Genomic DNA, 16,699 nt, shown 5'->3' with positions numbered 1-16,699 from the left:
CACACTCTGTGTTTCCGGCTCCTCTGCCCCTCTGGTCAGCTACGTCTAGTTACCCTGGCTTTTGGCAGTTTCTAACATCTAACAAATTCTCTCCCACACAGGACACTAGACCTACTCTCATGTTGCCGGGGATTCTTTCTGAGGCTGGGCTTCTCATGCTGAGCTCTTAGCAGCTGCGAGCACACTTTGCACTGTGGGTCTCCCCAATTCCTTCCATCACAGCCCCTTTCTCACTTCATTATTCAAAATCCCAAGAATTTGGTGGTTTTTCTTAATGTTTGACTCTCTACTAGAATGGCAGGGACTGTACCTGCTTATCTGCCATCATATCCCTGGTGCCTGGCACTGCAGTTGGTACACTGTGAGCCTGGAAGATTATTTGATGAAGGAATAAACAGAAGCAAGAAGAGCAGGAGGGAGAATGACATACCTCAAAAATCTCAAATCCAGCGATGTCCAGGATCCCAATGAAGGAGGCCCCTTGCCGTTTGGTCCTGTCCAGAGCTTTATTGATGCGGTGAACGAGCCAGCGGAAGAGCCGCTCATAGGTAGCTTTTGCCAAAGCTTCTACTGCAAAATCTGCCTGTAATCAGACAACAGCAACCTTTTAGTCTGAAAATAATCTCAGCAAAACACTAAAAGCTGTTAGATGGAAGAAATTTAATGATCTACAGTGCCCTCCAAACCCTAAAAGAGCACTTACCGCTTAATCATGTCTCAGTTTTATACATCAACAGAGGATATTAGTACAATTAGATACAGAGTGGAGATAATCAATATAGGAGATGGATGAAAATGCCCAGTAAAAATGACTTCCTCCCCCTGCCCCTGGGCTTCTGTGCAGCATTATAAGCCCAGAGTCCACCATGAAACAGGTGATTCTAACTCCTACATTCCCGGTGCTGTGCCCTCCTCCCCTTACAGGAACAAGGGATCAGTCAGGGCAACCCCTGCTGGGTGGGATGCCAGGGTACACAGCTTTTTCCTCCTGGACGGTTCATCTACCTGGGGAAAATTCAAGGTTATATTTCAAACTTCCTTTTTTATAAGTCACCTCTAAAAATTTTCTGTGAGGAAACAGTCAACTAGTACCAAGAAACATCTGGATGATGGAGCTTTTATTGGTTCAATTTGCTACATGCCAATCAGAGTGTGTCATGACCACGGTTATCAATCACTCAAGCAACTGTGTGATAACTGCGTTAAACTTACTTGTTCTTTGGTCTGGGCTTTCTGCACGTAGTCTCGGCCGACCTTGATCCGGGGGGTGAGAATGGCCCGAGTGAACTCCATCACATTCATGCCAAGAAGATGGCAGAGCTTCTGTGCAACTAGAGGGTAAAAGGCCTCCTAAATACCAGGCTTCTCCTTACCGACCTACTCATAGCACATTCAATAAACACTTGAAACACCTTAGTAATCACCTAATTGTATTAAGAAATTAAATATAACTTTTAAGGTTAGACAGGTGTTAGGTCTCATAAAAACTACCTTCATCCTTTCATATTAACAACACTTATCCTTAGGCCATAAGAGATGATTAGTCAGCAATTACTCTGGATAGCTTAATAGAAGTTACTAAGTCTTAGAACTCATGGATAATGCAGAGAATGAGAAAAATGGTGTTCAAAATATTTTAAATCATGTTACCAAGATAATTTGTCATGCCTACAGAGTGATTCTAGTACTTTAGCAGGCAAGAAACCTAAGGGATTTTAAAAATCAATTATTTGATTACATGGCTCACATTAAAAAGCTGCTAATTTTGTTATTGTGGATTCTCACCAAATTTAGGGCACTTTCCTCAACAGAAGTTCACTGCCTAATGTCACTAAGGTCCAACAAGTGTTCCAATTACTAATAAATGTTTAAGCGTTAAAAGAACAATAAAATTCTCTAAGGAGAAACACATTTTGAGTCATATAAAGGCATAACCAAGTTCATTCTCAAAGATGCACTGCATCCCACTCCCCTGATCCAAGTCAACTGCTGGCCACCCAGCAGCACCCCTGGGTGGGCAGGGAGGCTGTGCCTCAGGGAACACTTCCTTTGGTTTATGAGTCTTCTCACCAGCTACCCTCCTCACCCTCTACCCTCCTGGCTCCTTTCAGTTAATGTACATATATGTGCATGTGTGTGCATGCTGGGAAGCTGAAAAATACACAGAAGTAGAAAAAGCAAATTGCTCACATTCTTTTTTGTGATGATAAACATCATTTTAGCAGCTAAAAAACACACTTTACAGAGTGACTCTATCTTGGCTTACTCTCCTCCACGAGGAAAACAAGTTCCCTTACTACATTTTCTACTTCTAAGCCTTATTACTCTGCTATTTGCCACTTTTGTTTTTCTTTATAGTTATTTTCAATCTAAAAGGTAACAATCTGCCTATATCGCTGAGAAAACTCCAGTGGGGAGCAGGTAAATGTTTGGGTGTCACTGGGAACAGAGCCCTTCACCCTGACTGTGCCCCGTGGTCACTCAACACATGCCTCTGGTGCCCGCCATCCCACAGATCAGTGGTTAGACCTGGCAGACTTTTCTTGGTTTTCATAGTGGCAATAATGACCCTAATTTCTCAGTTCTCACCTGCTCTGTTTGTGACTGTTTTTCAGATTTTAATCTAGTTTCACATTCCCTTATATCCAAAGCCCAGTAACTGAAATGTGCTCTTCCTTTTGGTTCATTATTATGTTTGTGATAAATTTCTGTGACTAGACGTACTTTTCTTGTTCAAATCTGTGGTGCTTCTGGTACTACAGGTTAACAGCTATTTGCTGTATTTACCTTATTCATCGGGGGTGAGGGGGTGGGTATGGGGTGGGGAGGGTGAGGAAGAATGGTCGGGAGTGATGTGCTAATGAAGGTAATTTTAGTCCTAATAATGATAGCAGAGAATAAGACTTTTCTGAAAAATGCCATTTTGATACCAACATGTAAAAATGCCATGGGAAATTAACATATAATAATATATTAACCTGATGAAAAAAGCCAGTCACAAAAGACAAACACGGAATGATTCTACTTATACAAGGTACCCAGACTCGTCCTATTCATAGAGACAAAGTAGAATGGCGGTTGCTGGGGGAGGGGGATATGGGGACTTGTTTTAGAGTTTAAGTTTGCAAGATGAAGTCTAGAGAGTGACTGCATGATAATGTGAATATATACTACTGAACTATATGCTTAAAAAAGAGTTAAAATGACAAGTTTTGTTATGTGTAATTTTACTAGAATTAAAAAATTTTAAATACTGATAACCTGAAAGACTCTGGTAAGAGAAAGCAGAAATATCATCAATACAAACAGAAGTCCAGGTGTATATATCCACTTCAAGCCCTCATTTTCTGATCCTGAGTTGAGCATCAGACTGAAATGTTTACAAACGAAGTATCTGGGATTTGCTTTGAAATAATCTAGGAAAGGGGAAGTGGTATAAATGAAACACAGGCCATGGGTTGGTGGTCGTCTATGCCAGGAGACAAGAACGTGGTAGGAGGTCCTTCCACTCTGCTCTCCCCTCTCACACGTTTAAATTATGCTCTAATTAAAAAGTACACACTCTGGCACACTGCAACAGTGCAAGTGTTAATTAACCACCACTACTACCTAATATAGGTAATAATTCAAGAAAATTTATAGAGTTGTAATTTTTTAAAGCTTCTTATTCAATAAAAAGCAATTAATTTGTTACTTCTATTACTGGGGATGTAATGAACGGCCATGAGGCAATGACACTGGAGCCATTTTGGCTTTTAAAAAACAGTTGTTCTATAAACGAATCAGGAAAGGAAAAGGAGAGAAGGATGCTCCCGGGAGGCAAAAGAACGTTCTGGTGACCAAGCACTGAGTCAACACACAGATGCGTCAGCTTTGTGTCTCTGGACTGTCGGAAGCAGACCTCACAAGGCTTGCAAACACATTTTGAAGTGAAGTCGCTCAGTCGTGTCCGACTCTTTGCAACCCCATGGGCTGTAGCCCACCAGGCTCCTCCATCCATGGAATTTTCTAGCCAAGAGTACTGGAGTCGGTTGCCATTTCCTTATGGTTCTCAAATTTTTGTTTTTAACTGCTGTGAATTTCAAGCCATTTTCAATATTTAAAAGTTTGAAAATTTTCTATTAAAATCTAGGTTTCCACCTTTCTCTGAAAAACCAGTTCTAGTTGGCAGCCCTGGACCTGCATTCTGGCAAGGAGAAAACAGGCTGGAAGCCAACAGCTGCACTCCCTTAGGGATGAGCCGTGTGGTCTCTTCAGCCCACCCCCAAGTCCTAACCCCCGTTACTAAGGCAGGGTCCCCACACCCGCTTCTCAGCCGGCACTTCATCCTCCTCCCTCCTTTCTGGAATCAGACTGACCCTTATGTAGGCATGTGGAGCCTCGTGGGAGACACCTCAAGATGCTTTTATGCTCGTGTTGTAACACGTTTTTGGAGAACACAACAGGCCATAGAAACAGAAATAAAATCAGTGTTCATCAGCCTACCTGTATTTTCCGGCATGGAGGCTTGATCAGTGTTTCGCTCCTTTTTGAAAGAAATATTTCCAAACTGAAGCACTGAAGATACCACTTTAAGCATTGCTGTATGTTGATATAAAAAGAAAAAAAAAAGTAAGATATGACATCAAAACGTAGAGGACATATTCTAATGTATTTTGTGCTAAAAATTAGCTATATAAAACTTTTCAGAAAGATAAATCTCAGGATTTCATAAAATTAAGAGGCAGGTCCCATTAATTTCACAATCATTTTCTAGTTTAGGTTTTTTACCCCTAATGTATAAGTCTTGGTAAAACTGAGCATCAGAATCTTATTAGAGAAATCATACATACACAGAATCTCTTCATGGGAGAAGCCCATTATATGCATTGCCTCCATTGTCTCCTGGAAGTTATCTTTGTCTTGTTGTCCCGGAATAGGAATATAGCCATTGGAGAGAAATCTGTAGTTATTAAATCCTTCAAGGAGCAAATCAGCTGAAAGAAAACAGAATACAATGTCATAAATAGTCATCAACAGACTGAAGCACAGCCCCATCTTCAAACTGGACCCACAGGACAGAAAAACATCTAATCCACCACCACCACAGACTTTTGCTTCCTTTACATTCTTACATTAAATACACAGTCTTCCATGATCTGTACAACGAAAGAAATGATGATGTAAACAACAGAAATCTCAACAGGGGCTTTGGGGACAGTGGTTTATACAATATTATATTTGAAATCAGATAGCTGGGAAATGATATCAATTTTCCAGATAACTAAACTTTATTGTTTTCAGATTTAAATACTTCAGACATCTTTTAAGGAGAAGCCTTCAAACCCGTATTCTATGTTCCTGGTGTGGAACATGGGCCCGCCAAGTCCTGAGCCCAGTCAGCACCCTGGAACCCTTTCTCCAGGTCAGTCTGCTTAGTGGTCCATTTGCCTTTGAGAGCGAGGTCTGACATAGCACTAGTCTGACAGGGTATTATAACAGACACGCCCACTGACTCTCTTACTTCAGGGGACATGAATAAGCAAGAACAAGCTCCTTTTCAATAAATGTGTTCTTAAGAAAAGAAGAGTGTGCAAAATAGTAAAACATGGTTTTTCCTACAATAGACGTTATCTGTGCTTCTGGCTTTCTATGTCACTGGCTCTCCTGCAGAGAACTCCTGATCACATCAATCCCTTAATTCCTATCTACATTACATGGAGCTTCCACTGGGTATTGCTTTAAAAAAAAAAAAGAAAGAAAATTCCTTCTTTTAACAGTTATTTTCTTGATTCATTACTGCTTTCAGTCTGCCAGGCTGAAAATGAGGGTTTTCTTCCCTTTAGCATTACCTACTGCATAACCTTGAAATTTTAGTCTCTCAATGGCAATTACTCTATTTATTGCTTTTTTTTTTTTTCCTTGCAGGTCTTTAACTAATTTCTGGGTTTAACGCTTCCACAGATGATCCATGGTTAGTAAAAGCCTAGATCTCAAGTGAGAAAAGGATCATAGGGTTTTATATGTCTATTGTGATATCTAAATAACATACATACTAATTCTAGAGAAGCAGCATTTACTCTGAGACTCAGAAGAAACCAAAAAGTTGTGCATCTTCTTCTGACCCAGCAAAATTCTGACCCAGGAAAGAACTTACTTTTTACCTTGTCCAACTCTAAATTTCTGGTCTTTGTGATTCACAAAATAAATAAAAATCCACACAGGCTCTTTCTAGTACTACTGGAAGCATAACATGCATTCAGTTGTAAATCTAGGAATACACACATGTATTCAATTTAACTTTATTAAATAAATTTACTTATTACTTTTATATTTACAAATTTTGAAACAATATTTGTATAAAACACATCATATGCCTTCAAATTTAAAATTATTTTAAAAGAAAAGTACAAAAGATAATATACCACCACCCATATGCCTGCCACTTAAAGTACCTATCCCATGGCTTGAAGTTCAATTTCACTTTCATAATTGAGCCAGCTAGAATTTTGGTGTGTATGTGTGCATAGTTCTACAACTGTTCTCTTTCTCAAAAAAAAGTATTATAAAAGATATTCAACTGAACATAAAACAGTAAAAAAAAAAAAAAAAATCTGTAACTTACACTTCAGATGTTCTCCTGCTCCAGATAACAATTGGTAAAAGATATGAAAAGTACGCTCATCTTTTGCTTGACGAACAGCACGAGATTTTTCCAGAAGGTCTGAGCAACGGTGGTTAAGGGTGACAATGAAAAGGTGGTCTCCTCTCAGAGTACACATTTAATTTGTAAGATTTTTCTTTCTTTAGAATACAGTAACTAGTCCGCAATGAATCACTCTAAATGATGGAATTTTGTATGCGGAAAAAGAAAAGACATGCAGTTTCTGTTTCTCACTAATCTTCTAGAACCTCTGAACTTGCAGGGAGCTTGAAGATCAGAGTGCTTCCCTCACCCCTCCCTCCACCCACACTACCCTGACTTGGATTATGTTCAAAGAACACAGCTCTACACAAGGAGCCGTGAGACGCTATAAAAAAAAGGGAAGCCAAGTTGTCTGAGGTGGAAAAGCCTTTTAACAGCAGACTTATTATCGCAATTTCACAAAGAAGGAAACCAGGGCACAAAGAAATTACTCAAACAGCACAGTCAGAAACCAAGACTTTGCTGGACTCCAAAATGTGCGTAACTCTGGTACCACTCCAGTCAGTCAGTATCCGTGTGTCAGAACACCGCAGCCCCGTGTGGGTATTTGGGGCGCGGATCTGGGGCCTGTTTCGGTTTCTCTGTCCACTGAGTCTGGATGCTCCTGGAATATCTCTGCACTGACAGTCCCACTGGACTCCCGAGAGTCTCAGTTCCACTGCTCTGGGAGAGAATTATCTCTGAATTAAATCTTCCTGGGGCCACCACAGCAAACTGGGTATGTGCATATAGCCTAATTTTAATTAAAAATTGGACTATCCCAAACACACCCTCCACATTCGGTGAAGAGTGCATGTACATGAAGGATGCTCTTCAACGTGAAGAGACTCCAGCGCAGCGGTCGCCAACCCTTTTGGCACCAGGGATTGGTTCTGCGGAAAATGATTTCTCCATGGCCCAGAGTGGGGGTGGTCTGGGGGTGATTCAAGCGCGTTCCAGTCATTGTGTACTTTTTCTATTATCATTACATTAGTTCCACCTCGGATCTTCAGGTGGTAGAGGCTGGGGACCCCTGCTCTGGATCCATTTGCCTGTCATGTTCAAGTGTTTGTTTTGTTTTCTGGCTCTGAGCATATTTAGAGACATAAAACATAGTTCTGAATTAACAGGAAAAATCCGATCCATCCCTGACCCAAGGGCCAGAAACAATATCTATGACAAAGAGTATTAACAAGTATAGAGAACTTCAGCTGTTATTTCCTAACTGGGACATTATCATTCAGAATCATTTCTAATTTATTCTTTTTAATCAAACTAATTCTCTCTATAGATCCATCGTTCCTTAAGGCTACTCTACGCTTGTGACATTTCTTAGGACTAGTCTACGTGTTTGACCTTTCTTTCCCCTCTGACTTTATTCTGCTTAACACTAAGTGAAACTGCTCCAACTCTGTAGATTATAAGGTTCACCTCAATGGGACATGGTCACTCTACTAAAATCAAAAGTAGATGGGGGAAAAATGGGCTAATACAGCAGAACTGAAGATGTTACTCACCTAAATGTGCTATGAGCACACAAACACTTCCTGGGTCCATTTGCCTGTTCAAATGCCAGTATATGTACAGGTGTTCTCACCTTAGTGGGACCCTCCACTTCCCCAGCCACGCGACCAGATCATGACCCAGTGTCAAAAACAAACAACAACAAAATATCACTTTGGAGTTCATATTCAGTAGTTGAAAGTATCTAAACAAGTCACAATTTCTCTGGGCTTAAGTTTTATCATCTGGGAAATGGAAGAGGCGTCACAGAGGATGGCCACCAGGCCGCAGGAAGATTAAATCATTCTCTATTTTGAATAATGCAATTATGAAAAAGGATACATGTTTCAATGTTGGCCCCAACGATATAGCCAGTTACATCAAAGTTGATCCGAATAAACTTGCCCTGAAAATAAATTACAAAAAAAAAAAACTGAAAATAAATTAAGGACACAGGAGATCTGAACACTATAATAAGCCAAAGTTACTCTGTCATGTATCCACAAGTTGGTTACAAAAATGGAATCTTAAATATATTATCCCAAATAAAAGGAAAAGAAAAAGCCTCAATAAACTTAGGGCTGGGGTAGGTTACTTTACTGGACATAATAAAAATAAAATGCTAACCATTTAAAACTTTTTAAAAGCTCTTCTAACACCTCCCAGAATATTGGAAATAAAAGCAAAAATAAACACATGGGACCTAATTAAACTTAAAAGCTTCTGCACAACAAAGGAAACTATTAGCAAGGTGAAAAGGCAGCCTTCAGAATGGGAAAAAATAATAGCAAATGAAGCAACTGACAAACAACTAATCTCAAAAATATACAAGCAACTCCTACAGCTCAACTCCAGAAAAATAAATGACCCAATCAAAAAATGGGCCAAAGAACTAAATAGACATTTCTCCAAAGAAGACATACAGATGGCTAACAAACACATGAAAAGATGCTCAACATCACTCATTATCAGAGAAATGCAAATCAAAACCACGATGAGGTACCCTTTCACGCCAGTCAGAATGGCTGCGATCCAAAAGTCTACAAGCAATAAATGCTGGAGAGGGTGTGGAGAAAAGGGAACTCTCTTACACTGTTGGTGGGAATGCAAACTAGTACAGCCACTATGGAGAACAGTGTGGAGATTCCTTAAAAAACTGGAAATAGAACTGCCTTATGATCCAGCAACCCCACTGCTGGGCATACACACTGAGGAAACCAGAAGGGAAAGAGACACATGTACCCCAATGTTCATTGCAGCACTGTTTATAATAGCCAGGACATGGAAGCAACCTAGATGCCCATCAGCAGATGAATGGATAAGAAAGCTGTGGTACATATACACAATGGAGTATTATTCAGCCATTAAAAAGAATACATTTGAATCAGTTCTAATGAGATGGATGAAACTGGAGCCTATTATACAGAGTGAAGTAAGCCAGAAAGAAAAACACCAATACAGTATACTAACGCATATATATGGAATTTAGAAAGATGGTAACAATAACCCTGTGTACGAGATTGCAAAAGAGACACCGATGTATAGATCAGTCTTATGAACTCTGTGGGAGAGGGAGAGGGTGGGGAGATTTGGGAGAATAGCATTGAAACAAAACAAAACAAAAAAAGCTCTTCTAAATAATCTGAAAGATTTTAATAGCTTTAAAAGAACACTGTATCCAGTCCTCTAATGCTAGATTTGAGAAAAGTGAAAAATAAAGATGATTTCCTAAGAAAACAGAAATTCATTCAAAGAAAAACAAGAGAAAAGTTGAACAGACCATAAACACAGAAAATAATAAAATATAATTACTCTTTTAAAAATGATGGATTGGTCTTGAATAGTTTAGCAAATTCCTTAGGGAATATTGAATTGTCTTATTACACATATAACTGTTTCAGGGAAACAGAAAATAGTGATCTTTCACAATCCATTTTATAAAGTTATCGTAACACTGAATATACAAGCTGGCAAATATATCATAAAAAACATATCAGAAAGCAAAATAAAAGCAAATATCTTACTTGCAAATAAAGATATAAAAGACCAAATTAAGTATACTTTGTAAAACCAAAGAACACAACAATGATTGAGAATCCCAGGACTGCTAAGGACTGATATTTGTAAACATACTACAACTATTCATCACAGGAAAAGGCAAGGGATGGGATGACTTTCTCGGTGGACGTGGACAAGATTTAATTTAAGGGAAATGAAGACCTAAAGAAGTCACAATGATTTTGAGAGCTCTAGGACTCGCACTACTTGATTTCAAGAAGCTATAGGATAATTAAGACAGCTATAGCATAATTAAGAAGGTGTGGTACTGGTGTATGGACAGAGATACAGCTCAACAGAGCAGTGTACAGTCCAGGAACTGAAAGCCTTGCTCTGCACAGGAAATGCATGGCTAGTTGATATAGCTAAAGTATCATGCCATCACAGTAACAGATGCACATTTCACTAAGGGTCTCCTTTAGATGCCCCTAAACCCCAAAGTGTTTGAGAGGGAGGTAAAAAACGTAATTCCTGGATGAAGCAAAAGCATTTTGTGAAAAACAGCCTCTTAGCACCTCTCAAACAGTTATGTATAAAGTCACTCACTACGTTTATAAATTATCAAAACACTGGTTAAACTGAAACAACTCTGGACATGGGTCTAACATTTGTAACTGAGTATATGTGGACAACAGAATACATTAACAGAACGTGAAGCTGAAAAAGAGGATGGTGACACCAATATCAGCAACACCCTCAAGCTTAAAAGCGGATCTGTGTGTCACAGAACTTAAGGAGGCAACAATTTAAATTCTATCGACTACGGACTACCCTACCACGCATATCCATCTTAAGAGGCTGCTGGTGAGCATTTAGCAATTACTTCCATAGGGAATTTGTTAATTACTTTAGAGTCACAAAATAAACATGACAGTTTGCTTGCTTATTTGGTTAGTTTTATTTCATGAAGGGAGACAAAGTTTTGTTTGGATTTTTTTTTTAAACAGGAGAAAAAACTTTTCCTCCTTTTCAGATGGACTAGTGATATTATGTAAGCGGACTTAATAATAACAGTTAATACAAATAACAGTTTACACAAATAAGTTAATAAAAATAAAATGGTTGAGGCATTGAGAGATGCTGACACAATGCTCCCAACTCCAGGGGCAGCAAGGGCATGCTTTTTCAGCACCTGCAGAACAACGTGGCCCAAGCACGTCCAGGGGGCTGAGACAGAGCTGAGGGCACAGAGAAAGGATTCCCCTGGTAGTCGGGTGGAGCTGAGTAGTCTTTCGGGTTATCCAGTACATTCATTAGCTTCAAGATGAACAGTAATTTAAAGGGAGGTTCTGTGCTTGTTTTGAGTTCTCTTAAAACTACTACAGAGAGTAGCAGTCCATGATAACAGTGCAGTCTGATTTCAACTTCTAAACTCTAAGGAAAACTACTCCACTGTTTTCAAGTCTGGGCACATAGCTATTCAGAGTGGCAACCATAAACACCTTTATTCTCTTCTGACAACAGCTTCTCACTTATTATTGCCTTTGCATTGTCAGAATGCAATACTAGAAGAATACCCAAAGCGTCTGACAGTCTGTAATTCTGTGAAGAGAGGAAGATCTTTTTTGATCTAGAACTGTAAAACATTTTCATTTTTAGATTTACAAGCACCAATTAGAATGGTCAATCCAATGAATCTCTTCATTTCGACACCATCTACTTCCCTTTAATCACTCTGATATACAATTTTGCCTTCAGCGTTTGTCCTTTTATAAACCATACTGGATAAATGCTGATCCACAAACATCACAAAAGATGAAAGAGCACCGTCACTCGGTCATTCAGAACACCAGTGGTCCAGATTCTTATTACAACATTCTCAGTGAGGAAATTCTTCCTCTTGAAAGACTAACTGGATGCCAAAGACATATTTCCTTTTGGTCTTTAGAAATACACTGTTCTTGGATCTGAGAAAATTCAAGGCTACACCATTTGGAGACTCAATCTGAGACTTCTGGAACCAAGTTCACCATCATCGTTCAGAGTCTACAATGTTGCCTATCTCTCTGCATTCATCTCATTCATCTAACGTTTGTGAAATGTGTTCCTCTGTCATTCTTTTCTCTTGGCCATTTTGGTGAAAACTTTTGATTTTTCAACTGTGTTCACTGAAAGCTAAAAGTAGACTAAAAAATGCTCTCTGCAGCACTCTTTCATACCTTCTTGAAAGATAGTGCATTCTTTGGGCAATGTAATAAGCAAACTAAAGGACGATGCAGTAGTCATTGTGATAGCATCCTACTAGGCAATTCCATTACTCTTTATTATTCTGGTCTTGTTTTAACATTGTTGGGGATAACTGATGAGTAATGATGAATCAATTCCCAGGATGATGAAATAGCAAAATGTTACAAAACACAGAAAAGATCACTAATATATCATAGTGATAAGAGTACTAAAACCCTTAATTTTTCTTAGATTTAATAATGGTCCAAAGGAATCATATGGTAATTATGAGAGAAATGAGTTTTACTCTATTTTTAAAAATAAGTCAATTCCATCCTTTTTATGTGGAAGACCCTTAAGAAAGAATAAAGTTTAAAAACTAACAGTCCTTACAGATAGTTAGAACTGCTCAAAAAAGAAACTAAATTAAAATCAGGTCCTGATGGTTATAATGAGGATTACAATTCTTTACGACTTTTAAATAGCTGTATCATTTATACAATACTTCACTGAGCTAAAAAAAAATAGCTATTTTAAAAGAGACTAGTCAAGATAATGTTATTACTTCAAAACTGCAAAGAATAAACTGCCAACCCGCTGCTCAGATACTTTTTCAAACTTTTCTTTAACACTGTAGAAAAGTTAATCAAAATCATATCATACCACCTAATTCTTGCTGAGTACTTCACTTAAAACTTTGTTGTATAGTAATATAAACTTTCAGCTTTCAATAAATTGTCTAATTTCTTTATTATATACTAGTCTACATGCAGTTTAAGCTTTCAACTTCTTATACTATTTTCTATTCCCTTTTCTTTACACTCTACATCACAAGTTCAAAATTCATTAAAAAATTCTTTATTTGGGCAAAAGGACAAAGTTGCCATACTGGCAATGTTGAACTCTAATAACTTTAAAATCTTACACTGAACATAATCCATTTTATATTTGGTGAGCTTATTTTTCCTTTACTTCATCGGAGAATATAAACTAAAAAAAGGAAGTTACATTCAGAGGAGCAATTGGAAGAAAAAAAAAGCACCCTAAATTTTGGGCTTCTGAACAGGTAACCTAAAACGAAATGTCCCAGGTTATTTTAGACATGTGCTCACTTACTTGGATAAACAAGCAAAGTCACCAACACACAACACCTAACTTTCATATCAGCTCCCTAGCCATAGGGAGCTTTTCATAACCAGCACCTGTAGCTGCTCTAACCATTACAATTAGTGCCAAACAAGTATCTTTTGGCTGAATGAAAAGGGCCAGGCAAAAAATCATGAAGAAAGTGGGGTGAGTGAGCCTACACGTGGAGAGGGAGCAGAGTGGACAGGGGTGTCCCTCCAGCCCTCCCCTGACCCCAAAGTAAATTAGTACCTCCTCACATACCAAATCAATACTCTTTCAGAATTAGCATTTTTGTTAACATACAAATCTAGACCAAAGTGGAAAACAAGTTGAGTTTTACTATTAAGTGGGCTGGGTCCTCTAATCTTTTAAACACAATATGAAGAAACTTGTGGAAGATTTTGTTGTTGTTCAGTCGCTAAGTCATGTCCTAAGTCAGGACTCTTCGTGACCCTATGGACTGCAGCATGCCAGCCTCCCCTGTCCGTCACCTTCTCCCAGAGGATGCTCAAACCCATGGCCATTGAATCACTGTGGAAGATGTCTGCTCTGTATCTGATTCCCATACAGGTCAGATCGGGGTACTCAGAATAGTCAAACCAGGATTTCGTCAACAAAGACAAAAACAAAGGAAAAAGCAAAAACAGGAGAAGTATTTTACGTTATGTATGAATGACAGAGGATGCATTTTGATGCCATGCACACTGTGTTCCGATCCAAGGACAACTAAGACAGTGCGTTACCTACAAGAGTCTGAACAGCAGACAACTAGCATCCTCTCTGTTATGTAAAACTGAAACTGTTAAGAATTTCACTCAAAGGAGGCAATAGGACAACTTGGATATTTTGACACTATTAAGAAAATAAGAAAATTATCTTAAAGAATTTTATCCCCTCTGAATTGACATCGACTTTCTAGAGCTTATTCTGGTGGGTGGTTATGACATATCCATAGTAATTAAACCTACATTGTTAGCACCTTACTACAGGGACAATGCAGTCTTCATGCTTTTTTCCTTCTTCCTAATTTGTATTTAAAGTTGTTGTAAGATCTGTACTTTGCTAGAAAACACAGCAGCCTAGACAGCGTGCTCTGTGTGTGAGTGAGTTTGCTCCAGGAAGAATCTCCAGTCTGGAGGTAGCTATTTGCCCTAAACGGGAAAATTCAATCGGGAAGTAATTAGCCAGGACACAATCCCGAGGCCAGATGGCTATTTTAAATGCTCCAGCTATTTTAATCTCTGAACTACACCAGAAGCTTTGTTAATTAGTAAAATGAGTTTTCTTATGAATTAAGTGGCCTTGTTACTTAGTATAATGGATGTTTGAAATTCCTGGGGGAAAATGAGTGACATTAAGAGCCCTGGTCTGACTGGAAATACACAGACGTCCGCCAGCCAGTCTGGTGTGGGCCGGGTGTCAGGGCTGCAACAAGCCCCAAGGGCTGGGAGGGCAGCAGCTCGCTTGGAGGACGAGGGATGCCCGTGTAGACCCTATCCTGTCTCGGATGCCGTCACGTTGGCCTCAGTAAGTCTACAGAAAGTCTGGGTGAGGGTACTAAAGACAGAGCATCGACCATGTTCAATTTACCTACAAAACTGATTTTGGTGCCTCCTGGCCCATACAGGTCAGGGTACAGAACTCTGACTCACTTCCGCTGTAACTTGGTAGCCAAGCAGTAGGGAGGTCACCTGGAGCCTTTATCTGGCTCCAATGGTTGGAAGCTAATTAGCTATTAATACCTTGAGGTACATAACTTGGGAATTGCCAAACTGGCTTAAATATTTGCAAAAGAAAGAAAAAAAGAGAAAAGAACAAAAAGGGAAAAGATGTGGGGAAGTATGGAGCATGATCCCCACTAAAACTTTCTGAGGGAAGATGTATCTGCCGATACAATCATTTTGAAATTGAAATCCCTGTTTCAAAGTTTCATTACAAGACATTCATTTTACATAAACCTCTCCATCTGGAATGCATCTGACTTTTCAGTAAACAGAGAGCTGGACTAACTGTGAACAATTATTTTCATAAGGGTAATGCTCTCCTAAAGAATCTTCTTTAATACAAACCATATGCTAGCATCTTTGGAAAAAAAGATATTCTTCAGGAAATTACTCAGATCAAAGAAATGGAAACAAATGGATTCTAAAGTTTATGGAATTTATAGTTTCAAATATTTTCACTGCAAGCACGTGGCTTTAAATAATGACTGCATGGAATTCCACTGGACACACAATTCATCTTTTAACATCACACTGCTCTTTCATGTTGAGGTCCCACACCAACCCCAACCCCAGGCCTGGCCTAGCCATGGTGCCAGAGCCTCCCTCCTGGCCAGAGCCCCACACTTCTAAATCTGGGGCATAGGCACTATGGAAAACAGTATGGAGGTTCCTTAAAAAGCTACAAATAGTTATCATATGATCCAGCAATCCTGTTCCCGGGCATATATCCAGAAAAGATGAAAACTCAAATTCAAAAAGATAATATGCACCCTAATGTTCACAGCAGCACTATTTATAATAGCCAAGACATGGAAGCAGCCTAAATGTCCATCAACATGTTTATCAACAATGGATAAAAATGTGGCGTGTGTGTGTCTATATATATACACACATATACATATATATACACATACACAATAGAAGTCATTCATAAAAAAGAATGAAATTGCCATCTGTAACAAGATGGATGGAACTAGAGATTATCATACAGAGTGAGTAAGTTAGAAAAAGAAACACACATATATGATACTGCTTACATGTGGAATCTAAAAAATAATGCAAATGGATTTATTTACAAAACAGAATCAGACTCACAGACATAAAAAACAAACTTATGGCTACCAAAGGGAAAGGGGAGGACAGGGACAAATTAAGAGTATGGGATTAACAGATATATACTACCACATATGAAACAGATAAGCCACTAGGATTTACTGTATAGCACTGGGAATGATATAGGTTAATATCTTGTAATAACCTATAACAGAACAGAATCTAAAAATATATATATATGTATAACTGAATCATTTTTGCTGTATAACTGAAACTAACACAATGTTGCAAATCAACTATAAAAAAAAAAGCAAAAAAATGAGGGCATGCACATTCCCTGAGGGCCTGGCACGTGCATGTGCTACCTGAGCTCAAATGCATGTGATGGCAAGTGATCAAAAAG

General features: G+C 38.8%; 1 protein-coding gene across 3 annotated transcripts in view; it reads right to left on the bottom strand.

The window, feature by feature from the left end:
• Positions 1-16,699, bottom strand: part of MYH10 (myosin, heavy chain 10, non-muscle) — a 122,200-nt gene that overhangs the window by 48,103 nt on the left and 57,398 nt on the right. For all 3 annotated transcript variants that reach the window (XM_010843030.1, XM_010843029.1, XM_010843031.1), the window contains exons 7-12: positions 8,510-8,573; positions 6,605-6,703; positions 4,833-4,976; positions 4,486-4,581; positions 1,213-1,331; positions 431-583 (exon numbers count right to left, since the gene is read on the bottom strand). In XM_010843030.1, coding sequence (XP_010841332.1) covers positions 431-583; positions 1,213-1,331; positions 4,486-4,581; positions 4,833-4,976; positions 6,605-6,703; positions 8,510-8,573 — 675 coding nt within the window. The remainder of the gene's footprint in view (positions 1-430; positions 584-1,212; positions 1,332-4,485; positions 4,582-4,832; positions 4,977-6,604; positions 6,704-8,509; positions 8,574-16,699) is intronic.

Source organism: Bison bison, unplaced genomic scaffold (assembly GCF_000754665.1).
Source record: "Bison bison bison isolate TAMUID 2011002044 unplaced genomic scaffold, Bison_UMD1.0 scf7180017864180, whole genome shotgun sequence".
In the NCBI taxonomy this organism is placed as follows: Eukaryota; Metazoa; Chordata; class Mammalia; order Artiodactyla; family Bovidae; genus Bison; species Bison bison.
Note: the sequence above shows the minus strand (reverse complement) of the source record. Positions and strands in the feature narration are given on the sequence as shown.